Below are 24961 nucleotides of genomic sequence, written 5' to 3'. Positions count from 1 at the left end.
CTCATGTTATTTACTTTTCCATGCATTTCAGTGGTAAAACAGTTGCCTGTTAAAACAGATGTCTCAGTAGCTCAACAGTTGAACATTGCTTCACCTCAAAAAATCCTACAGTCCCCCTGCTTACAACAAAAAAGCGTACAGTACTGTTTGTAATGTACTGGTATTGATTAGTGAGGTGCAAAATGTCTTCTGTCCCCTCCTTTAACCTCCTTCTCTCTCTCTGACAGAGTCTGGGCTGCGATGAGTACCTAGGCTCAGGCAAGGTGATGGACAAGTGTGGGGTGTGTGGCGGGGACAACACGGCCTGTAAGCTGGTGTCAGGGCTCTTCCAGCAGCACAGCCTGAACAAGGTGGGCTACCACAAGATAGTGGAGATCCCAGAGGGAGCCACCAAGATCAATGTCACCGAGACGGTGAAGAGCAGGAATTACCTGGGTGAGTAGGACTGTGACTGACCAGTGTTTTAAACCGGGTCAGAATGTGTTAGCCTGCTGAGCTAAAGCCTAGACATTACCCACTGGGTACAGATGTCAATTCAATGTCTATTCCACGTTGGTTCAATGTCATTTCATTGAAATTATGAGGAAACAACGTTGATATGCCCAGTGGGTAGCTTGGGAGTCTTTATGTCTGAGGCAAGGTTACTCAACACACAAGCATGGTTCCCAACCACCTCTGTTTAACTACAGAGTTACCAGCTCTTTATCCACGGCCCCTTAAGGCTCCATACATCTCTGTCTGAATCAGACCCATGAGCTATGACACATGCAATAACAATTTGAGGTTTTCCCTTCGACCACGTTTGATTATGTTTCATATTACATTTACAGTACTAATAAAAAGTCACAATTTAAAGATAAGCTTCAGGTTATAAAACATCTGACAGCAGCAGCTATTTTTGAAATATAATTTAGGCCATGTCTTGCTACATCCGTGCTGTGAGCCTGGTATCAGGCAGCAGGGAACAGCTGCTTCTTAAATTGATTTGATTAATTTAATTAAAAGGCAGCTCAAATACAGAGCAGGAGGGATTTTTCTGGAATTTTGGATGTGAGCATTTCTATGTTGTCAGTAGTAAGTAACCACACAGTGCACTTCTGGTTACAATCTTTTATTTAATTAATTGAATAAATAAGATCTTGTCTTTATATGAGAGCATAACAGTGTGACACAGAAGTGGGTCTATGTTTTATTGTTGGAGACATTGGTTTTATATATATATATATATATTTTATATATATATATATATATATATATATATATATATATATATATATAGAGAGAGAGAGAGAGAGAGAGAGAGACAGAGACAGAGAGACAGAGAGACAGAGAGAGAGAGAGAGACAGAGAGACAGAGAGACAGAGAGAGAGAGAGAGACAGAGAGACAGAGAGACAGAGAGAGGGAGGAGAGAGAGAGATAGAGAGAGAGAGGGAGGAGAGAGTGGGAGGAGAGAGAGAGAGAGAGAGAGGGAGGAGAGAGTGGGAGGGAGAGAGAGAGACTTACTTACTTACTTACTTCCCCTGGCCTGGCTGCTCCCCTCAGGGGAAAGTATGTAAACAAGCTTTCATTAGAGGACCTTTTCCTCCAGCCTTCCCATCCTTTTTAATTAAGGTGAGGAATTTCACTGCTGCCTAGAAAACCACCACTACTGACTGAACACAGCGATGAAACCTACTTTGAAACTACCTTTCTAAGTCAAAACTACTAACTGGGGGTGCCAAGTTATGCCTTGCTTTTTTTATATGAGTCCCCACTCAACCCCTACACAATACTTACTCAGTGAGTAAGCACCTAAGCAGGAAATGTAGAGTATGCGTGAACAATGGCTCCTTTCTGTGACTGCTGTGACTGCTGTTCCTGTGTCGTTTGGCGTTGTTGTTGGAAGAGTTCATATATCAGTGGGTAAAAGCGTGCTGTGATGCAACATTCTGGGGATAAACAGGACTGAGGATTCTTCCATGGAACGACTTATCGTTACCATTATCCCCTGATGTTTTCCTCAACAGACTTCTGTTCTAGTTTATTTCTGCATGCCTAATATGTGCTTTAAGTTGTCCAAACACTCTTAAATTCAGTAGTCTTTATGTTACTTGTCTAATGTTCAGCATTTAAAGAAAAATAGCTCACTCCTTTCAAAATACAGAAATCCTCAGAAATAAAAGCTGTGTCTTTTGCAAATGAGCAAACCTGTTAGTAAAGAGCTGGCAAAACTTTATATTAATTGTGTAGCTGAATCTCTCAACTCTACAGCCAGTTTAGAGAATTCCATGGTTAGGGCAACAGGCCATCTGAAAAACATTACAGAAAGGTTACATACCTGAAAACTTGAGTGCTGGCAAGCAAAACATTTTGGGACTATGTCAACAATGGACTAATGAAACAAATACCAAAATATTGTTTTTGGGGGCAGTTTTATTAACGGTCAACCATCACCTCATGGTCTGTCTGCAGCTCTGAAAAGCCGCTCAGGTCGCTCCATCATCAATGGGAACTGGGCCATTGACCGGCCAGGGGAGTATGAGGGGGTGGGCACCATGTTCACCTACCGACGACCCAATGAGGTCACCAGCACCGCCGGGGAGTCCTTCCTGGCAGAGGGGCCAACCAATGAGATCCTGGATGTTTATGTATGTAATCAGTCAACTTGTATGTACAGTAAAATGTAGCTCATATTGGCACATATTTCTCTGGCAGTTTACACTGGCACATTAAGTTGTAATTAACTTGTTCACTGAAGAATTATTTTGTCCTCAGGTGATCTACCAGCAGCCCAACCCAGGAGTGAGCTATGAATTCATCCTTCCCTCTGACAACCCTCCACAGCACCCCAACCACAGACCTGGAGGTGAGGCTCCCCATAGTTACTGATGCATCTGACTGGGACTGTATGGCCTAAATGAACTCTTAGTCCACAAAGGGAGAGGGGTCGACAAGCATCTCAATGACTGAGTTTTCCCCTGGTTTTGTTGGCTGAAATACCATGTTCGATCTCCCAGGGAACACTCTGTATGGGCAAAGTGGGAATGATCACCGGGGCAACCCCAACCAGGATGGGTACGATCCAGCAGGAGGGGGCAAATACCCTCCCCAGGTACCCAACAATCAGGTGCCAGCAGTCCTGTCACCCAGACGTCAGAGAGAATACAACTGGAAACTGTCTGGGGCAACAGAATGTAGCGCCTCCTGTGGCAGAGGTAAGACATGGCATGTATCTTTGTCTGAACTGAAGCCCCAAAAGGTCTCAACCTCTGATGCTATGATTGATACTAGTTGATCAACTAGGTTTAACAGATTCCCACAGTGAGTAGTGACGATGCAGTATTGAGGCATTAACATCTAATGCTCTCCTGTGTATTGGTTTTCAGGTAGCAGGTACACCATCTTCCGCTGTGTCCACAGGCTGAACCATGAGCAGGTACCAGAGAACCAGTGTGACAGCAGCACCAGGCCCAGTTCACAGGAAGAGCCCTGCAACCTTCAGTCCTGCCCTGCCTTGTGAGAGACCCCTCTGTCTCAACCACACTTACATTACATACAGAGCTCTTAGACATTACACACACTGGTTCAATACATACACGGAGCTTTAGCAGAACTCATAGGACCCAGATTTCTATATTCATCATGAAAAGTTCCTGACCCGTCCTCTTTATAGTCTAATAATTAGATCATAATTAGAATCTAATTGGACAATGGACCACATGTTTTATTAGCTATGTTGTTACCAAATAGCTATTGTGTCCCTCTGAATGTGGGGCCTTGTGTGTCCTACTGTGCAGCTGGGACATTGGTGAGTGGTCGGAGTGCAGTAAGACATGTGGCCTGGGTATGCAGCACCGCCAGGTCTTGTGCAGGCAGGTGTATGCCAACCGGACCCTCAACGTCCACACCAGCCGCTGCCGCCACCTGGAGCAGCCCGAGACCACCAGCACCTGCCAGCTGAAAATCTGCAGCGAGTGGCAGATACGAACCGAGTGGAGCGCCGTGAGTGACAGCTGTCAATCAATATGCTTCAAATAGTATTTGTTTCAAATACTTTAGCTGCACTTGTTTGAGCTTGCTCGGCGCATGGAACCATTAGAATAGTGTTAAAAGTGTAAACCTACCCCACCCACCTGAGGCAGGCTCAATCAAACGTTCTAAGTACTCAGACAAGATTTAACATACTGTATTAGAAGAATGTATCAGAAAATACATGAACCCCAATTAGATAAATGTTATCATTCCTCTAAAGTTGATTGCATTCCTTATCATAATTGAAACCCTAGCAAGTATTCTATGGAGCATTTTCCCAGTTGTTTTCACAGACAACAGGTTACATTCATCAGAGAGAACTGACCATTATTTACACTGTGAGATGACCTGAAAACTACCCCTATATAGTATTTTTACAGTCCCTCCTGTGTTTCCCCAGTGCTCTGTTCCCTGTGGCGTGGGCCAGAGGACCAGGGAGGTGCACTGTGTCAGCAACGTGGGAGACTTTGTGTCGGACGAGGAGTGCAACATGAAGCTGCGACCCAGTGACAATGAGAACTGTGACATGGGGCCCTGTGCTAAAAGTTGGTTCTTCACTGAGTGGGGGAATAAGGTATGTATGTGTAGGACTGAGGACATGGACTCTCAAGATCACCGTCTAACACTTTTCTAACCTAATACTGTAGTAATTGTTGAACTTGATTGGATTGCATCTACTACAGTATTATAGATGCAAGATTATAATTGAATACAAATTGACTTGATACTAGTGTTAAAAATGGGGGTGATACTAGGGCCGGGATTCAATCAGATTTGCACCTTTTAAAGGCAATGTTCCCCATTCACAGTAAACGCTGCATATGCCGGCTCAATTGGAAATTACCTTTGAATGTCAAGTGCGCTATACACGGATCTACCTCAGATCGGATTGAATCAAGGCATAGGTCAACTGTTTGTATTGTCACTTACCATGTCTTTGCTCTCTGTAGTGTTCTGCTGAGTGTGGGATGGGTGTGCGGACCCGAGGCGTACTGTGCCTGACCAATCACATCAGCAGCTTGCCTCTGGAGGGGTGTGGCCATGAGCGCCCCACTGACTCTCAGGTCTGTAATCACGGCCCCTGTGAGAGTCGCATCGAGTGGTTTACAGCCCCCTGGAGTCAGGTAAGACAGGACAATACGGGGTCAAACTGGGCTTGTAGGGACACATCATCTGGGAAAAGATTAGGATGAGGATTTGCTGCTGATTTTACAGATGTCTCCTATCCATTTCTTACATTTTTGCTGATGTCTTATGTCAGTGTTGTAAAGAGGTACACTCAGATGTTACAAATCCATTGCTATTTGAAATAGCTTTTTAGTTCAAGACTAAGCTTAATCTCTGTCCTGGAAACCATACCTTCTATAACTCAGGTCGGCCAATCAACTGAGCCAATGATGCCTTTTTCTTAAAATAAAAAAATAAAAAACATGTTGAAACAGTTCAGATGCCTCATGTCATGCCCATGTGTAGTATTACCTATGGTATTTTCTCCTTCCCCAGTGCTCAACGGAGTGTGGCTCGGGCAGCCAGCAGAGGGCAGTGGTGTGTCTGATGAAGACTGACGAGGGGTTCAATGTAATGCCGCCCTACGAATGTTCTTCTCTAGACAAGCCTCTTAATCAGCAGAGCTGCCACCTAAAGTCCTGCGGGGCCAAGTGGTACCACACAGACTGGAGCGCTGTGAGTAACTGTACACGCACATGCCCACACATGCGTGCACTCACACATGAAAAAACAGACACACGCTTTTATGTGGAGTTGTGAAATACACTCTCTTGAAAGTGTAATTGAAGAAAGGGAGAGTGAGGTTTGCACTGTATTCTCTGTCCCTGCAGTGTTCTAAGACGTGTGAGGGGGGCTTCCGTGTGAGGGAGGTGCGCTGTCTGTCTGATGACATGCTTTCCGGTGAGGGCTGTGAGGAGGAGCTGAAACCAGTGGAGAGAGAGGAGTGCAACCCAGAGCCCTGCGTCCCACACATAGGTCAGTTACTACTGTGTAGTAAACATGGATCTGGGGCCAAGGCACCTCCGCTGGAATGTCATACAGTTGGATTGGTTAATGATGGCTGGTTTGGTCCTAACTACTGCCAGACAGATTTAATGAGGATTAGAGGGGATTTTAGTCTGAAATGGTTCAACATTTATGAAGATCTTATTCCATACAGAAAACTTGTGAAAATACTTAAGGTTTTTAAAAACTTAAAATCACTGATCATCACTGACTTTCGATGTTATGATTGTATTTCAGACGAGAACTGTCGAGACAAGTATTTCAACTGCAATGTGGTGGTCCAGGCACGTCTCTGTGTGTACGACTACTACAAGACAACCTGTTGTGCCTCTTGCACACGAGTGGCCCACAGACAGTCACAACACAGGGCACTCAGCTAGCCCCCTCTCCCCAGGCCTCAGACCTCTAGGGGGCCTGACACAGCGCCCAGAGCAGGCCCTCAGTCCCTGGGCCAAACACACTGACCCACAGTGGAGAGGACAGCCTAGAACCTGACTCTGGGTGGACATTGACTGGACACTATAATATGAGTGCCGAAGATACAGACTGAAAAACTGAAAGACTGCAAAGAAAGGAAGTGAAAGCCCAACTTGTTTTTGGCATGTGAGGAGATTGCCAATGGGCAATACGTGAAACTGAATGGTTCGTGGAGGATGGTTTTGAAGGACACGTTTAACAGGGCTATGAGTGGAGGAGCTCTGGTGAGGCGAGATGATAGACAGGACACCAAACCGAAGAATCTGGAACCACTTTATGGTCTGTAACCAGAATCCCCTCCAGTAAAAGGTCCCGTCTGGGTTTTTGTTGTGTTTCATGGGAAGCAGTTTGCCGCTGCCATTCACCTGAATGGGTTAAGGTCTTGAAAAAGGTCTTTGGCCGAAACGTTGACAGAATAAACTGCTACCGCATCTGTGATGAGACTCTTGACTACCATGGCTCTCTTGGATTACATTAAAAGAGAGGAAGCTACAGTATGAAAGGAAAGCAAGATTGTTTGTTCTGCATAATGTATAGACTGTACACATTTTAATAAGCTTCTTTACGCTCTAAAATCCACCATATTTATGATCTAATTAACTACATGTAGTATTAAGTTGCCCAAGCTTGCTCTTAAATCATCCCCAATTACATATCAGGAGGGCTCTATTCAATACTCTCCTACACAGCAGTTTAGTTGACCAAAGATTTCACTATTTCACAGGAGGACGTGTCAAACAGTAATTGCTCTGTCCAGATCTATGGCTCTATTTAATCTGTACCGGTGAAGCGTTACAGATGGCGCAATATAAATGTTAAGGTCATTTCTGATTGAGCCAACATATGCAGTGTTTACCGAGATGAAGTCTCCGCTATAATATGAAACATTGCCTTTAGATTTCAAACACGCTGTAACGCTCAACTTCTGCGATACGGATTGAATAGAGCCCCAAGTTATGGTGCTAAGACAACTTAAGTTGTAAAGTGTTTTTAAGTGACAGCTCACCAGTTTTACACAGCAACCCTCTAACAAATTAAGCTCTAAAATGTTCATGTGTTGTTGTAGTGTATCATATATTTTGCATCACTGCTGCGTGTATATACTGTGTATATACAGAACCAGTCAAAAGTTGACACACCTACTCATTCAAGGGTTTTTTATTTGTACTATTTTGACACTGTAGAATAATAGGGAAGACATCAAAACTATGAAATAACACAAGGAATCATGAAGTAACCAAAAAAAGTTTAAACAAATCAAAATACAATTTGGATTCTTCAAACAGCCACACTTTGCCTTGATGACAGCTTTGAATTCTTGGTATTCTCTCAACCAGCTTCACCTGGAATGCTTTTCCAACACTCTTGAAGGAGTTCCCACATATGCTGAGCACTTGTTGGTTGCTTTTCCTTCACTCTGCTGTCCAACTCATCCCAAACTATCTAAATTGGGTTGCTTGTGGAGGCCAGGTCATCTGATGCAGCACTCCATCACTCTCCTTCTTGGTAAAATAGCCCTTACACAGCCTGGAGGTGTGTTGGGTCATTGTCCTGTTGTAAAAAAGATAGTTCCACTAAGCGCAAACCAGATGGGATAGTGTATCGCTGCAGAATGCTGTGGTAACCATGCTGGTTAAGTGTGCCTTGAATTCTAAATAAATCAGTGTCACCAGCAAAGCACCCCCACACGTCCTCCTCCATGCTTCACGGTGGGAACCACACATGCGGTAATCATTCGTTCACCTACTCCGCATTTCAAAATTACTCATCAGATCAAAGCACAGATTTCCACCACTCTAATGCCCATTGCTCGTGTCTCTTGGCCCAAGCAAATTTCTTCTATTGGTGTCTTTTAGTAGTGGTTTCTTTGCAGCAATTACACCATGAAGGCCTGATTCACACAAGTCTCCTCTGATGTTGAGATGTGTCTGTTACTTGAACTCTGTGAAGCATTTATTTGGGCTGCAATTTCTGAGGCTGGTAACTCTAATGAACTTATCCTCTGCAGCAAAGGTAACACTGGGTCTTCCTTTCCTGTGGCGGTCCTCATGAGAGTCAAGTCTCAAAGAGCTTGCTGTTTTTTGCGAATGCACTTGAAGAATCTTTCAAAGTTCTTGTCAGACCTTGGTGTTTTAAAGTAATAATAGACTGTCATTTCTCTTTCCTTATTTGAGCTATTCTTGCCATAATATGGACTTGGTCTTTACCAAATAGGGCTATCTTCTGTATACCATCCCTACTGTACATATACCTTGTCACAACACAACTGATTGGCTCAAACGCATTAAGAAGGAAAGACATTCCACAAGTTAACAAGGCACACCTGTTAATTGAAATGCATTCAAGGTGACTACCTCATGAAGTTGGTTGAGAGAATGCCAAATGTGTGCAAATCTGTCAAGGCACTTTGGCTACTTTGTTGAATCTCAAATAAAAAATATATTTAGATTTGTTTAACACTTTTTTGGTTACTGCATAATTTGATATGTGTTGTTTTGATTTCTTCACTATTATTCAACAATGTAGAAAATAGTAAAAATAAAGAAAAACCCTGGAATGAGTAGGTGTGTACAAACATGTGACTGATACTATATATATATATATATATATATATATATGATTGAGTGAGTGAGTGAAGAAGTTGCTGAACTGAAGGAAATTCAGCAGGTCCTCCCAGTGACTGAGCAGAGCAGAAAGCCCTCTATTTATTTATTGGGGTCCCAAGGGAGGGCACCAGTGGCCCCTTTTGGCTGTAGGGTTAAAACGTCTGTTACCTCTCCACCAATCGCTGCCTAGGAAAGGGATGTAGGCATTCCAGAGCCCACGGGATGGTTAAAGCAGATGGTTAGAAATTCTAGAACACTATACTTCTTAAAGAGAAGGTAAAATAACTACATTTGCATGCGATAAAAAGATTACACCATTGCACATTTCTATGGTCATGGGAAAATTGAAACAGTAATTCTCTAAAAGGATACTGGATTATTCATGACACTTTATAACTGCAGTAATGTACCACAATTTTCACAATTTAAAAAAAAAAGTACATTTGATTAAATTGAAACTGTTACTCATGTAGGCCTGGTAAACATCTAAACAAAGGTGATAAATTGACCATGCCAGTAGAGTATTATGCCCCACTAGTTTGTCCTTTATCCTGTATTGTACCTCAAGAGCAAGGAGTTCCCTTTTGATTGCATCCATCCTAGTAACATTCACTGTAAGAAAAGGTTGAGGATTCTCATCCTGTATGTATTGTATGTGTAATCAGATGCTACGTCTGGGATGGACTCAATAGCTAAAAACATGAAAATACAGTGTATTCAATGCAACGGAGTTAAAGGGAATTAACTGAATTTGCCAACTGCCAAGTATTTAAGTTGAAAGATTTAACACCATCTTTCGCTCTCTTTTTTATTTTTTAAATCAGACACATGGTGTATGACTGAAATGCTATACTTTAGTATTTGGAATTCTAATGCAAACATCTGCAATGTACACTACTTCATAATTGAAATGGGAAAGGTTTGATTGACACTGTTTTGGAGAGAATAGGTAAATAAGTATTTATACTTATTTAGTGCATATATGTAGTCATTCCATTTATTTGAATACCAGTTCAACTCACTGGTGGTGTAAATCAAATCTGTAACAAATAAGGGCATCGATACAAGGCAACTCTTCTTACCAGAGCTACATGAACTTCACAATGACTTAAGGACCCCATCTAGTGAAGACTGGCAGTATTACCACACAGTTGTAGTAAACCAACCCACTGTTCCATGACACTCTGATCACTGGCATTTACAACTGGAAGCACACTCTACAAATGTCACAGAACGCAAAACTGCAAGTTGGGGGGTTTATTTACTTCAATTGCACTGTATTTTATGAGAATTGTATAAACGTCCAAGAAAATAAAGTCTCTATTATGCACAGTCATAAAGCAATTAACTAGGCACTGAAATATTGTCAACCGTCAAACACTGTTTTTACGTGGCAAGATGGCCACAGCAATTTAATTCACTGCATTTTCACAATAATCATCTTTATCACTAAGAGCTTCAAATAGTATAGGTAGTTTAACCTGCATTTGTTTATTAGTGTGTTATGCTACTGATACTGCATTTCACTGAGATTAAACAAACACCTTTCAGGACTGAAACATTCTGCATCTAATGCATCCATTAGTGATTATATATGGCATTATGTAGACTGGCAAGATATCGTTAGAGAAACTGCATCTCTTACATCAGAAAACAGATATTCTCGCCACAATTAGGAGTGAAAATACCATATGGTTAGATCAGCTTGGATATGAGCGACGTTATTTAGAAGGATTTTCCACGGTCGGCCATGAAAGCCTCAATCTCCTCCACTGTACGAGGGACACAGGTGAGCAGCTCCATTCCGCTGGCAGTCACTGCAATGTCGTCCTCAATACGCACCTGGAGAGAGGAGGAAATATCCAGGAAGACACGAGGGTCAGAGCCAAGGTTAATAATCAGGGGAAGCAGTTACAGCAGAAGACTTAACAGAACAGCATAATGTGTATATTATTTGCTGCCATGGAGTAGATTGAGACAAAAGGGTTTCTATGTGCAAGCTTTGGGTGGTTGACATTGACAGTAAAACCAGCACACTAATGAGTACAAACTGTCTGTGGATAGGTAAACGTACCCCTCCAAAGCTGCGGAAGCGGGTCAGCACTTCATTGTTGATGAAGCAGCTCTGGGCTGGGTTGGCCAAGGCCTGGTCCAACAGGTGGTTGATGAAGTAGATACCAGGCTCCACAGTCAGGACCATGCGTTCCTGCACCAGACGGCCCATCCTCAAGCTCTTCAGACCGGGCTCGTTGACCCGCTCAATACCCTGTGTAACCAAGAAAAAGCAGCATGACAACGGACGTTAGCTTTGTTGTTAGAACTTTCTGTAGCAGTGATCATTGATGAATAGAATACTGTATCCATCTCTCTGGTTCTGACCTCTGGGTATCCGCCCACGTCGTGCACGTCGATGCCCAGCAGGTGTCCCAGGCCGTGGGGCATGAAGACAGAGCCCATGTGGACCTTCAGCATGTCCTCCACACTCCCATGCAGGATCCCAATCTTCACCAGCTCCTCTAGGTGAACCCGGTCAGCCAGGCGGTGCATCTCTGTCCACTTGACCTCTGAAACACAAGACCACCTTCAGTCAGGTTTTTAAATCGGAGGTTAAAAGTTTCAAAGCAGCCTAGTATGCAGGTGATAATGACCGGTGGTGAGGATATGGCATGTTCTGTGGTATTCTTCAACAACTCCCTATTAGTCAAACCATGGAACTAATTCATATATTAAAGGTATAATCCTTCCTTGTGCCCAAGCTAAGTATGTACTGTATGTTTAGTGAATGCTTCCGCTGTCCTGCCTGTGTACAGTAGGATCATACCTGGTTTAATGGCAGCCATGACAGCCCGTGATGACTTGAGCACAGCCTCATAGATGGCCTTCTGGTCTGGAGTGAACTTTCCATTGGCTGGGAAGGAGCAGGTGATGTCAGAGGAGTAGCAGTAGTATTCTCCACCCATGTCAAACAGACTGCAAGGAAAAACCACACGTCACAGTTAGATCAGTGTTACTGCTCACCCAAAGGGCTCTACAGCCATTCTGGCATCATTATATCCAAACATAAATCAGAGAAATTGTTCACAGCATGTACATCAGAATGAATACAACTTTTGCCTTTCAAAGGTGCTCATGTTATGTCACCATGGGCGCTCCATACAGCCACATCTCCATCAATAGCCCTATGCACACAGCAGCCTGACTTATGTTCAAAGCCAGTCCAAGCTGTGCTCCGTCTATGAGTAAACCCATGGGAGAGCCACTCAGTGGATCCAGCTGACAGCGAGAACAAAACAACACCCAACTATACTAATGACTGCAGGGGAGGTGTAGCTCTCTGAGATGTACAGTATTTCATTAAACAAAACAACACCCTACTATACTAATGACTGCAGGGGAGGTGTAGCTCTCTGAGATGTACAGTATTTCATTAAACAAAACAACACCCTACTATACTAATGACTGCAGGGGAGGTGTAGCTCTCTGAGATGTACAGTATTTCATTAAACAAAACAACACCCTACTATACTAATGACTGCAGGGGAGGTATAGCTCTCTGAGATGTACAGTATTTCATTAAACAAAACAACACCCTACTATACTAATGACTGCAGGGGAGGTGTAGATCTCTGAGATGTACAGTATTCAATTAAACAAAACAACAGATCACTGCAAGTGTTTTTGATATACAAATTCAAGACAAAATTAACACAGAATATAATAAAACCAAGCAAACAACCCCAAAAGGACAATTGAGGAGTGGAATAACTTCACATCATGTGAAATGATCGCCGACTTGCCACATGTCTCCGTCATCGATGGTCTTGTCATTGGGAGCTCCTGCATGGCCGTAGTGCAGGACTGAGCCGTTGTTTCCACTGATGAAGATTTAAGCATACGAGTATGTCATATTAGAGGCACTGAACACACGCCAGACAGAGCAATAGCACCTCATTTCTGTACGTCAAAATGTAACACAGATGATGTCACGCATTTCAGATATGTTCTCCATTAAAATTAACCCATTTGTGTGTAGCAAAGGGAAGTAATAATAATAATAATAATAAATGCCATTTAGCAGACGCTTTTATCCAAAGCGACTTACAGTCATGTGTGCATACATTCTACGTATGGGTGGTCCCGGGGATCGAACCCACTACCCTGGCGTTACAAGCGCCATGCTCTACCAACTGAGCTACAGAAGGACCACAAGTAAGTGCCTTACGTTCCACAGATACAGGTGTAGGAGGTGTGACGCATTCCCCCATGAGAGTAGCAGTAGTGCTGGAACAGGCTGCAACAGAAAAGCACTGACATGAGCGACCGTACACAAGAAGCTCCACAGTTCTAACAATGAAGTGTAATCAAGGGTTAACCTCCTTTTTAATATTGATTAGCCTAGAATACAAGAAGGGAGTCATCTAAACCTCCCACCTTGAAGATCTCCATCGCCTGATACTTAACTGGAGGATAGTATAATAAAAGCATTTGGACTCATCTTCACTTGGTTATTGGTTTATTCACTGGAGACTTGAGTCAGTGATTACATATTCTCTGCTGCACGTTCTTGCTGCAGTCAATTAGTCAGATAGTGGGCTGGCGAGGGGCACTGCTATAGTAGCTCAGCTTATTTACATTCTTCAGCCACCCAGATGAAGGTTTAATTAAAAACACAAAAAGCTGCCAACTAGAAACAGGAAATTGATTCAGCTCAGTGGGTGGCTGTTACTTCATCGTAAAATACACTCCCCTCCATATGTAATTGGACAGTGAAGCCATTTTTTCCATTTGGCTCTATACTCAAGCATTTTAGGTTTGAGATCAAATGTTTCACACGAGGTGACAGAATGTCACCTTTTATTTGAGGGTATTTTCATGCATACTGTATCTGTTTAACCATTTAGAAATGAAAGCAGTTCATGTATTGTCCCCCCCCATGTGAAGAAGTCATAAGTAGTTGGACAAATGTGCTTAGTGTATCAAAGTAGTCAAAAGTTGAGTATTTGGTCCCATATTCCTTGCACGCAATGACTACATCAAACTTGTGACTCTACAAATTCATTGGATGCATTTGTAATTTGTTTTGGATTATGTTTTGCCCAATAGTAACAGAAAGAAAATGATTAGTCATCATTCATCATGAGTAGATAAAGATATTTCTTATAAATAACACTTCTAAAATCCTCATAACGCCATGATTAAGAAAAATCATGAATGAATCATGAATAATGATCAGTGAGATGCTGTTCAGAGGCTACAAAACAACATGCTAACCCCTCACCATTACCAGTAACGAGGTTAAAAATGGGGGGTGATGATATTTTTGCCTCTAACCTTTTCCTTTTTCACGATTCATTCATGATGGTCGATTATCCTGGTAGCATTCACATGAATATAGAAGTGTTCAGAAGCATCTCCTATTCTTACTTATAATAAATGCATCCAACACGTTTTTAGTCAGAAGCTTGATGTCGTCATTGCATGCAAGGAATATGGGACCAAATACTACACTTTTGACTACTTGAAAACACTATGTGAATTTGTCCAAATATACTTATGACTTCAGTAGTGATCAGATCAGAAGTGCTGTGAATGTAGTTTATCCAGAGGAACACACCTTGACAGATAAGGAAGGTACTGTTTTACCGCCAGCTTCATGGTTATGCGGGACATAGTACACCACCTCGTCATACAATATGCCTTTATACGGTACAAACAGTTCAATACAGCTGGCATACCCTTCATGATAAAAAGCTCCACTCACCTCTCCATTTCATATTCTTTCTGTCCAGGTCTCACATGCTTCATGATCTGAGGAGAAAGACAACAGCACAGTGGTCCTGTAGCTCAGTTGGTAGAGCATGGCGCTTGTAACGCCAGGGTAGTGGGTTCAATCCCCGGGACCACCCATACGTAGAATGTATGCACACATGACTGTAAGTCGCTTTGGATAAAAGCGTCTGCTAAATGGCATATATTCACTTCAGGTTGGCTGTGCCTGTGATATACAAGGCTGCAAGTGGGCAATAATGACTCAGATTTATTCTTTCAGCTTTGTGATTATATTCATATATTAATCATGATATAACAACATGGTGAGCTCCAAAAGTATTGGGACATTGACACATTTTGGTTGTTTTGGCTGTGTACTGCAGCACTTTGGTTAAAGTGCAGACTCCCAGCTTTCATTTGAGGGTATTTCCATCCATATCAGGTGAACTGTTTAGAAATTACAGCACTTTTTGTACATAGTCTACCCCCCCATTTTATTGGGACAAATGAACTCATATATACTGTACATGTGTTCTAAAGAAGTCAAAAATTCAGTATTTGGTCTCATATTCCTAGTACGCAATGATTACATGCAGCTTGTGGCTCTAGAAACTCGTTGGATGCATTTGCTGTTTGTTTTGGTTGTGTTTCAAATTATGTAGTGCCCAATATAAATTCATGGTAAATAAGGTAGTGTCATTTTGGAGTCACTTTTATTGGAAATAAGAAGAGAATATGTTATTAAACACTTCTACATTCATGTGGATGCTACCATGACTACGGATAGTCCTGAATGAATTGTGAATAATGATGTGAAAGAAAGTTACACACAAATATCATACCCCCAAGACATGCTAACCTCCCAAATTAAAATAACAGGGGAGGTTAGCCTTTTTTGGGAGGTATGATAGATGTGCATCCAACTCTCTCACTCTTATTCACAATTGATTCAGGACTACTCATAATCATGGTCGCATCCACATGAATGTAGAAGTGTGTAGAAACATTTTCTTATTTACAATAAAAGTGACTCCAAAATAACACAATACATTATTTACCATTACTTTATATTGGGCACAAAATCATCTGAAACTCAACCAAAACAAACAGCAAATGCATCCAACAAGTTTGAAGAGTCACACACTTGATGTAGTTATTGTGTGCTAGGAATATGGGACCAAATACTAAACTTTGGACTACTTTAATACACATAAGTGAATTTGTCCCAATACTTTCGGTCCCCTAAAATCCCAAAATGCACAGATCAAATGAGATGAGCCAGAATCTGGAGCTCCTTCTCCCCCTGTGGCAGGTATGTCTGTCTGTCCTGCAGGATTTTACCTCTTTATGGGCTTCACTGGAAATCCGGTTAGTGTATCGCAGAACCTCTAGCTCCATGTCAGTCTTAGTCAGCCGGCTGCAGGAAGAGAAGGAACAAGGAGTCAAGAGCCTCTTAGATCAATAGAGCAGGTGTATTTCTCTATTTTATAAATTGGGTGGTTTGAGCCCTGAATGCTGATTGGCTGAAAGCAGTGGTATGTGAGACCATATACCACGGGTATGACAAAACATTACTTTTTACTGTTCAATAACGTTGGTAACCAGCTTATAATAGTAATAAGGCACCTCAGGGTTTGTGGTAATATAATATACACTATCTGTGTTCTGTCCACGCCAATATACCATAGCTGAGGGGTGTATTCAGGCACTCCACATTGTGGCGTGCATAAGAACAGCCCTTAGCCGTGGTATATTGGTCATATACCGCACACCCTCAGGCATTTTTGCTTAATTCCATCATGCACAAACACGTACTAGGCTTGGCTTATAGCACCCAGCCAGAAACAAAAGATTGATGATCAACGCTAAAGCTCTGTGTTTATGTGTGTGCTTTATATTTGGTAGGTCATAATGAATGCAGAAATAATACCTGTATTACTCATCCATTCCTCACTGCTGGAGGAGCCTTACACTCTCCTCTTTATCTTTCAGGGAAATCAGCTTCTTACCATATTGTTAGTGAGGTGTTTTTCTGATTCTATTCTTGGCTATAGTTTCTACCACCATTTATGTCTTAATGATTCTCTTCCCATTAGACATGCAGTCACCACCTCAGATGACTCAGTGTGAAACAGGCACCGAATAATAAGGTTTAACAAAAATAGTTCCACACAACAGAAAAGCAGCAGGAACCAATGGTTACGAGCTGGATATAGTATCATACAGTACTTACCATTCCACAATGACTGGATGCAGAAGAGTGTTGTTCACTTGGAATCTGAAATATCATATTTATCAAGGTAAAACATTCAAGCAAATAAATTAGAAATACAAAGTTTCAAATGGACATCAATTGATGCCAATTAAACGTACTGGCTGATTCCTTCAAAGGAGGCTTCGCGGCAGGTACTCCCACTATCTGTGTTCTGTCCACGCTGGAAGAAACATAATACAATTACCAGGCCCACTTTCACGTCTCTTTATCTAATGAATTGCTACTGTAAACCACTATCATAGCATCAACAGAATATATTAAGGACATACCAAAGTCAGAAGAGCTCCAAGCTTCATCTTGGAGAAGACATCAGCAATCTGTAAGAGTTCAGACAGAAAGGCAGAATTGTCGAGGAATCAGAGAACTGACACTATCAAATAGAGGGAAACGAGTGAAGCTACAAGATCACAAGCTAAGCTACAACACTACAAAGATGGGTAAGGTGTACAGTATGTGCATGCAAACGTGACACACTAACTTACATCACAGGTGTATTGCACCTCGTCGACTGCGTATTTCTCCTTGAAGTATTCCCGCGGATGGATCCTGTCAACAGACAATGACACAATCGGTTTTAATGAGAAGGCCTAAGGAGTATTCTTAGATTCTTAGTGTCTTTGTGAGTCCATGATGCTGAAAGTGGTAGGCTGTCTCCTGAGGCTGATCACATTCACATAGAGTTTGAGTTACAGTCACTGACTCACTCTCCCATCCAGGTTGCATAGCTCTCAGGCAGCTTGGGGACAAAGAGGATGGATTTTCCTGTGTCCACATCGATGGCTCCGTAGCAGTCGGCTTCAGTCACTCCAAAAGCCCAATGGAAGAAGGACTCCTACAGAACCACATGAGTCAAAAGAGTCAGCCAGGGTCTGCTCGGTCACACCTCCATCCATCTCATCCATGTGTGATCCTATGTGGCTCAGCTGGTAGAGAAACGCTAGGATTGTGGATTCAATTCTCGCTGGGGTCATCAATATGAAAAGGTATGCACTTATTACTGTATGCCGCTTTAGGATAAAACAATTGCATATCTGTAACTGACTGTTAAGGCTAGGCCCCTTTTCTTCTCGACTTCCTGCCTGAAGGACGTGGCCAAAGAAAAACTGCCTGTAGCTAAGGCCCTGAAGCCAGGATATGAATATAATTGGTACCATTGGAATGAAAACACTTTGACGTTTGTGTAAAAATGTTAAAATAATGTAGGAGAATATAACAGATATGGTAGGAGAAAATCCAAAGAAAAACCAAACAGAATTTTTTTTTTTTTTTTGGAGAGACCATCCTATTAGAAATGCAAGAGAAAGGTCATATTGAAAATTAGCTCCCTGGATGCAATTCCCATGGCTTCCACAGAGTGACAGCAGTCTATGTTCAAGGTTTCAGGCGTGTAACTTTAAAAACAAATAATAAATATCAGTTTTAGTAGAGGGACACAGTCTTGGAAATTCATGTTTGTGTGCGTCATGAAGCCATTACGCACCTGCTAAAATCGCTTTCCTATTGAACATACTTCTTTCCAAAATAAACATTATAGTTTGATTACATTTTAGGGTATCTGAGGAGTAAATAGAAACGTATTTTGACTTGTTGAAACAAAGTTTAGTGGTAGATTTTCGGATTAATTTCTCTGCAAATTGAACAAGTGGATTACTCAAATCGATGGCGCCAACTCAGACTTTTTGGCATGTAAAGAAGGACTTTATATAACAAAACAACACTACATGTTATAGCTGGGACCCTTTGGATTGCAAATCAGAGGAAGATTTTCAAAAAGTATGTGAATATTTAATCATTATATGTGAATTTATGAACCTGTGCCGGTGGAAAAATATTTTGTGGGGCGCCTTCCTCAAAAATTCGCACGGCATGTTTTCGCTCTAATAGCTACTGTAAATCGGACAACGCAGTTAGATTAACAAGAATTTAAGCTTTCAGCCAATATAAGACACTTATATGTACATACATGTTTAAAATCCATAATATTTATGATTATTTGAATTTTGCGCGCCCTCCATTTTCACCGGAAGTTGTCCCGTTAGCGGGACACCGATCCTTACATGTACCTGTCTGAAGAGCATGTCTGTATCGGTGCAGTATCTCTGCTTCTGCTCCCCTCCCTGCAGCATGACTACAGACTTAGGGGCCACCCCATCCTTGGCCTTCATGCCTTGGCACAGCCGCCGCCGGTTCTCAGTAAACAGGGCTGCTGACACTCTCAGCGTGTCTTTACCCAGCCAATACACAGGTCTACAGAAAGACAGCATTGGAAATGGGTTAATATGTTGTACATTACTGTCTAGTACTTTTCTATTTTCAGTTAGCTAACCCAATTGCCTGCCTTTGTTTCAGTTCGGCTGATTCTATCTAAAACAATAAATCAATAAAAATACTTATAAACCCCTTAGTAAATATACTATGTAAAAAAACAAATCATTGTTTATCATTATACTGCACAGTTATGAAAGTTACATTTTTAGTGAAACTTTAGCAGAAGTGGTGAGGACATAGACGTTCACCATTTTTAGGACTCAGAGTTTTACACTCAACAAAAAACATGATTTTGCACAAACTGTAGAACAGTACTGCCCTAAATGGATCTGGTTTCAATGATCCCCAGTGTGTGGTAAAGATAACACTTGATCTCTGGAGAGTGCTCCCTTCCTTGTGTGATTTATTAACAACAAAGACAGATTTACATGAAGTTTAGTGACAAAGGTCACTAAACTTAGAGTTGTTGATCACCAACCTGCCTTAGATTTTGTCAACTCAACAATAAGATGTCTAAACACTTCTGTGATCATGTGAGTGGGTTTCAATGTGCACTTCCTGTTTTAGAGATGTAGGATATTTAAACAAGAAACACGAGCTATGATAGGAGGATAGAGTATAATGCATCATATCACCTCTATATTAATTAATAACAATTGGAGCATTGACATATTGTAGGGATGGGGGAAATCGATAAAGTAGAGCAGTGGTCACGAACCAGTCGATCTTCTAGGCATTCCTAGTTGATCACCAAACATAACATATCTGTAGAAAAGCCAACGATAAAGGCTTGCGCTCCTTTATTCATTTGACTTTGCGCTTTTGGCGGAATGTGCACTTGATTCAGAAGCCCTGCATGCCAGGCAGGCAAACTGTTCTGAACCATTTCAAACTCCACCTACCCAGCAGCAGAAGAGCTGTCGTTAAATCAAGTGCGCTGGCCAATTAGATAGCACAAAATGTTATCACCATGCCGAGTAACGCTTCCACAACCCCACAGCAAAGTTTGATACTAGCCTACGTGAGATTTCATAACTTTTAAAACCATGACCAGGGATAAACTGTCAGAATACAGAAAAGCACTGCTGTTTTTATGAGTGAGTTTGTTTAAAAAAATTTTGCAGCACTGTCAACACTTTTACAAAACGCGCTTCTCCCTACTTCCTCTCGTGCCACAGCTGCAATGAATTAGTAGCTAAGTGTATCGATAGGCCTGCGTTTTTATTATTAGCAGCTCGTCATGTCTATTTGAATGTTGAAGGTTATTTCACTTCCTCTAGTCATACAGTAGGAACATGAATTTGTGCATGAGGCAAAAACAATGCGGTGCGACTCAAGTTTTGCCATCAGTGGTAGGATGGTGTCCTCTCTCTGGCCTGTCTCAACGGAGGAAAGGAGAGAACAGGGACAGGGAGAGGGTACCAGCAGAGGGTCCACATCAGTCCAGTAAAATAAAAAAAGCAAAGTTCTTCAATTTATGCTCAGCTATGCCTCGCAAGTGGTACAACTGATCTATTTTGTTATCAAAGCTCGAGTTAAATATAATATGGTCTTATAAGAACAATATTGCAAGGCCAAGCACATATACTGTAGCCAATATGATGCGATAACGTTTCTGGCCTACTGCGCAAACTTCATTCCTACAGAACTGTTTTTATTAATGTTGAATAGGCTTACATGTTTTTAAAATAATCTGAGCGGTAGATCTCAGCTTGTTTTTTGACTGCAAAAGTGATCAAAAGTGCTACTACCAATCGTGATAACATCGTATCGTGAGGTCCCTGGCAATTATTCCGGAAACAACCCGTCTAGAGATACTAGCTAATATTATCCACAAACTGGAGCTGTAACCACCTGTTTTTCCCTATTATGCGAATAAATGTAAAGTCAGACAGGCATAGTTAGTTAATGGCAACATTGCTCATTGATGTCTGACTGCCAGCCTGCAAGAACTACGCCGCTATTTTCTTGTGCTTGACAGCTAGCTCCGGTAACGAGAGTTACTTTAATTGATCAGGTTTATGCAGATATCTAGCAAGCTAACAATTCGTGCATTATAATTTGTTTAATTCAGAATCAGTGGCCAAGTACGCTTAACAGAAAGAGAAATCACAGAAATAATACAAAACAGAATATACTCACTCCTGTCGTGCAGCCATGTTGCTCAAGACTGGAGGTGTCATGTGACAGTGGCTTCGCTTGTGAAGCCGATCAGCTGATTATGGCTGAACAAAATGTATGTCGGCAGTATGAAATATCAAGCGGCGAACCGAATGATGCTTGAAATAGTATGGCCATTTATTTGATCCACTAACTTGAAATATATGTTAGGGTTGTAATTGCATGACAAGGTCTTTATAACTGTCTTTCAGAAAAACCCCAGGGAGTAGTTTCAGTTACAAATCCACTTTTTTTTAAATCAGTAAACGTCACACAATATTTAAATGTTTGTGTTGGATATATACCTAGTGTTCAGATTTGAGTTTTTATTATGAACCAACTTTTGAGGCGTTATTTCATTCTCAATTTCATTGTCACTCTTTAGTGAATATCCTTGACATATTTTCTCACTGATAACTCATACAGAAGTCTGTTATCGCACACAAGTTATGTAACTTATTATGGCCTTTCTTTTTATCAGAAGCAGCAATTATTTAAACACTTAGTTCAAGGTTCAATAAAGCATTTGCAGATACTGTGTGACTCAGGCTGCATTTACACAGGCAGCCCAATTCTGATCTTTGCCAAACGATCTGATCTGATTGGTCAAAATACCCATTAGTGGCAAAAATATCTGAATTTGGCTGCCTGACTGTCATAAATTGAAAATGCATCCCAGCCCTAACAGTATTGACTATTATGGACATGCTCCACTTGGATTAGGAGGGCAGTGGGGTGAATTTGTTTCAACTGCACAGATTCATGTAACCCATTTCAGAGACTTTATTACAGTGTAATTATAATGCAATAACCCATGTTAATGTGTACTAGGTAGATAAGTACATGCAGTAAAGTTGTACTTTGAACCGCTAAATTCAGTACTGTACTCCGTACAGCATGTACTTCCTAGCCAGTGTAAATGCATAGATTATTCTCCTAACAAAGATCCCTCTCCACATCCTGACCAACACCAGACATACACCATTAGAACTACTGCTATAACTTAGAAATATAATTAACATATCAATGAGTTGCTGGTGCTTGTACTCTGCCTGGATGCTACAGAGTACAGATAAATGACAGACTGCGCCTTTAATTGAGACTCTAATTAACCTGTGCCTGCAGTCCAAACACTTAAAAGATACACCCTATCCCCTCAGCCCTCAAATTAAGTGAACGTAGCATGACGTCTGACGAGTATACACTTGCAGGGCAAGGGGCGAGGGAGGAAGGAATGATTTTTAAATGAACCACCCTTGGCTGGAAATTTGTCACTCATTCATCCCCTGATGATTGTGTTTTCAGCCACTGGTAGCTTTATATGTGCTACAGTCAATTATAAGTGCATGTCTACTTATATTAAATATATAATTATTAATAAACACCTACTGTATGATAGCTAACAAATTAATTTGCTTACTAACGTTAGCCTGCCTAACTGGAACTTCTGAAGAAGGAAAATGTTTTATTTCTACAATTTCCAAAAGATAACCAAACAAAAACATATTTACGTTTTACGAAATGTGGTTGTGCCATCAAGGACATTAGTAGCACAATTTCTAACTTTTCTTAGCAGATGTACAATAGGTGCGAATTGAATTACAGTGCCTTGCAAAAGTATTCATCCCCTGTGGCGTTTTTCCTATTTTGTTGCATTACAACCTGTAATTTAAATGGATTTTTATTGGAATGTCATGTAATGGACATACACAAAATAGTCCAACTTGGTGAAGTAATGTTTTAAAAATGAACAGAAATAAACAGAAAAGTGGTGTGTGCATATGTATTCACCCTCTTTGCTATAAAGCCCATATATAAGATCTGCTGCAACCAATTACCTTCAGAAGTCACATAATTAGTTAAATAGAGTCCACCAGTGTGCAATGTAGGTGTCACAGGATCTCAGTATATATACACCTGTTCTGAAAGGTCCCAGAGTCTGCAACACCTGTAACGGTTTTCTAGGTGTGGTGAAGGAGAGTCGGACCAAAACGCAGCGTGTAGATTACGATTCATGTTTAATGGAAAAAAACACACTAAACACAAACACTACAAAACAATAAACGTAACGAAAACCGAAACAGCCTAAACTGGTGCAAACTAACACTAGACAGTTACAAGGACACTAAGGACAACCACCCACGACAAACTCAAAGAACATGGCTGCCTAAATATGGTTCCCAATCAGAGACAACGATAAATACCTGCCTCTGATTGAGAACCACTCCAGTCAGCCATAGACTTTGCTAGATCACCCCACTAGCTACAATCCCAATATATACACACCAACACCGCAATACAAAAACCCCATGCCACACCCTGGCCTGACCCAATATATAAAGATAAACACAAAATACTTCGACCAGGGCGTGACAACACCACTAAGCAAGCAAGCAGAACCACCAAGCAAGTGCCACTATGAAGACCAAGGAACTCTCCAAACAGGTCAGGGACAAAGTTGTGGAGAAGTACAGATCAGGGTTGGGTTACAAAAAATATCAGAAACTTTGAACATCCCACGGAGCACCATTAAATCTGTTATAAAAAAATGGAAAGAACATGGCACCACAACAAACCTGCCAAGAGAGGGCCGCGCACCAAAACACACGGACCAGGCAAGGAGGGCATTAATTAGAGAGGCAACAAAGAGACCAAAATTAACCCTGAAGGAGCTGCAAAGCTCCACAGCGGAGATTGGAGTATCAGTCCATAGGACCACTAAGCCATACACTCCACAGAGCTGGGCTTTACGGACGAGTAGCCAGAAAAAAAGCCATTGTTTAAAGAAAAAAATAAGCTAACACGTTTGGTGTTCGCCAAATGGCATGTGGGAGACTCCACAAACATATGGAAGAATGTACTCTGGTCAGATGAGACTCAGATGTAGCCTTTTGGCCATCAAGGAAAACGCTATGTCTGGCGCAAACCCAACACCTCTCATCACCTCGAGAACACCATATCCACACAGGGAAGCATGCTGGTGGCAGCATCATTCTCTGGGGATGTTTTTCATCGGCAGGGACTGAGAGACTGGTCAGAATTGAAGAAATGATGGATACCGCTAAATACAGGGAAATCCTTGAGGAAAACCTGTTTCAGTCTTCCAGAGATTTGAGACTGGGGCGGAGGTTCACCTTCCAGCAGGACAATGACCCTAAGCATACTGCTAAAGCAACACTCCAGTGGTTTAAGGGGAAACATTTAAATGTCTTGGAATGGCCTAGTCCAAGCCCAGACCTCAATCCAATTGAGAATCTGTGGTAAGACTTAAATATTGCTGTACACCAGCAGAACCTATCCAACTTGAAGGACCTGGAGCAGTTTTGCCTTGAAGAATGGGCAAAAGTCCCAGTGGCTAGATGTACCAAGCTTATAGAGAC

At 41.6% G+C, this 24961-nt stretch overlaps 2 protein-coding genes across 3 annotated transcripts in view; one reads left to right on the top strand and one right to left on the bottom strand.

The window, feature by feature from the left end:
• The window catches only part of LOC124035017 (thrombospondin type-1 domain-containing protein 4-like), a 52994-nt gene extending 46055 nt beyond the window's left edge, over positions 1-6939 (top strand). For both annotated transcript variants that reach the window (XM_046348413.1, XM_046348414.1), the window contains 11 exons: positions 228-435; positions 2454-2629; positions 2757-2847; positions 2999-3196; positions 3368-3497; positions 3779-3983; positions 4414-4587; positions 4964-5137; positions 5517-5696; positions 5852-5996; positions 6264-6939. In XM_046348413.1, coding sequence (XP_046204369.1) covers positions 228-435; positions 2454-2629; positions 2757-2847; positions 2999-3196; positions 3368-3497; positions 3779-3983; positions 4414-4587; positions 4964-5137; positions 5517-5696; positions 5852-5996; positions 6264-6406 — 1824 coding nt within the window. In that variant the 3' untranslated portion in view covers positions 6407-6939. The remainder of the gene's footprint in view (positions 1-227; positions 436-2453; positions 2630-2756; positions 2848-2998; positions 3197-3367; positions 3498-3778; positions 3984-4413; positions 4588-4963; positions 5138-5516; positions 5697-5851; positions 5997-6263) is intronic.
• Positions 6940-10351: 3412 nt separating this feature from the next.
• LOC124035583 (xaa-Pro dipeptidase-like) lies at positions 10352-21716 on the bottom strand. The gene is made up of 15 exons (XM_046349084.1): positions 21564-21716; positions 19217-19400; positions 17858-17985; positions 17636-17699; positions 17423-17470; positions 17252-17313; positions 17112-17156; positions 16220-16295; positions 14871-14917; positions 13332-13400; positions 12907-12984; positions 11931-12079; positions 11489-11673; positions 11184-11375; positions 10352-10951 (listed from the first exon to the last, which is right to left on the bottom strand). Exons 1-15 carry the CDS (start codon positions 21602-21604, stop codon positions 10835-10837), a joined length of 1485 nt encoding a protein of 494 aa, XP_046205040.1. The 5' UTR covers positions 21605-21716; the 3' UTR covers positions 10352-10834.
• Positions 21717-24961: the final 3245 nt, after the last annotated feature.

The sequence above is a fragment of the Oncorhynchus gorbuscha genome, linkage group LG05 (genome assembly GCF_021184085.1).
Source record: "Oncorhynchus gorbuscha isolate QuinsamMale2020 ecotype Even-year linkage group LG05, OgorEven_v1.0, whole genome shotgun sequence".
Taxonomy (NCBI): domain Eukaryota; kingdom Metazoa; phylum Chordata; class Actinopteri; order Salmoniformes; family Salmonidae; genus Oncorhynchus; species Oncorhynchus gorbuscha.
Note: the sequence above shows the minus strand (reverse complement) of the source record. Positions and strands in the feature narration are given on the sequence as shown.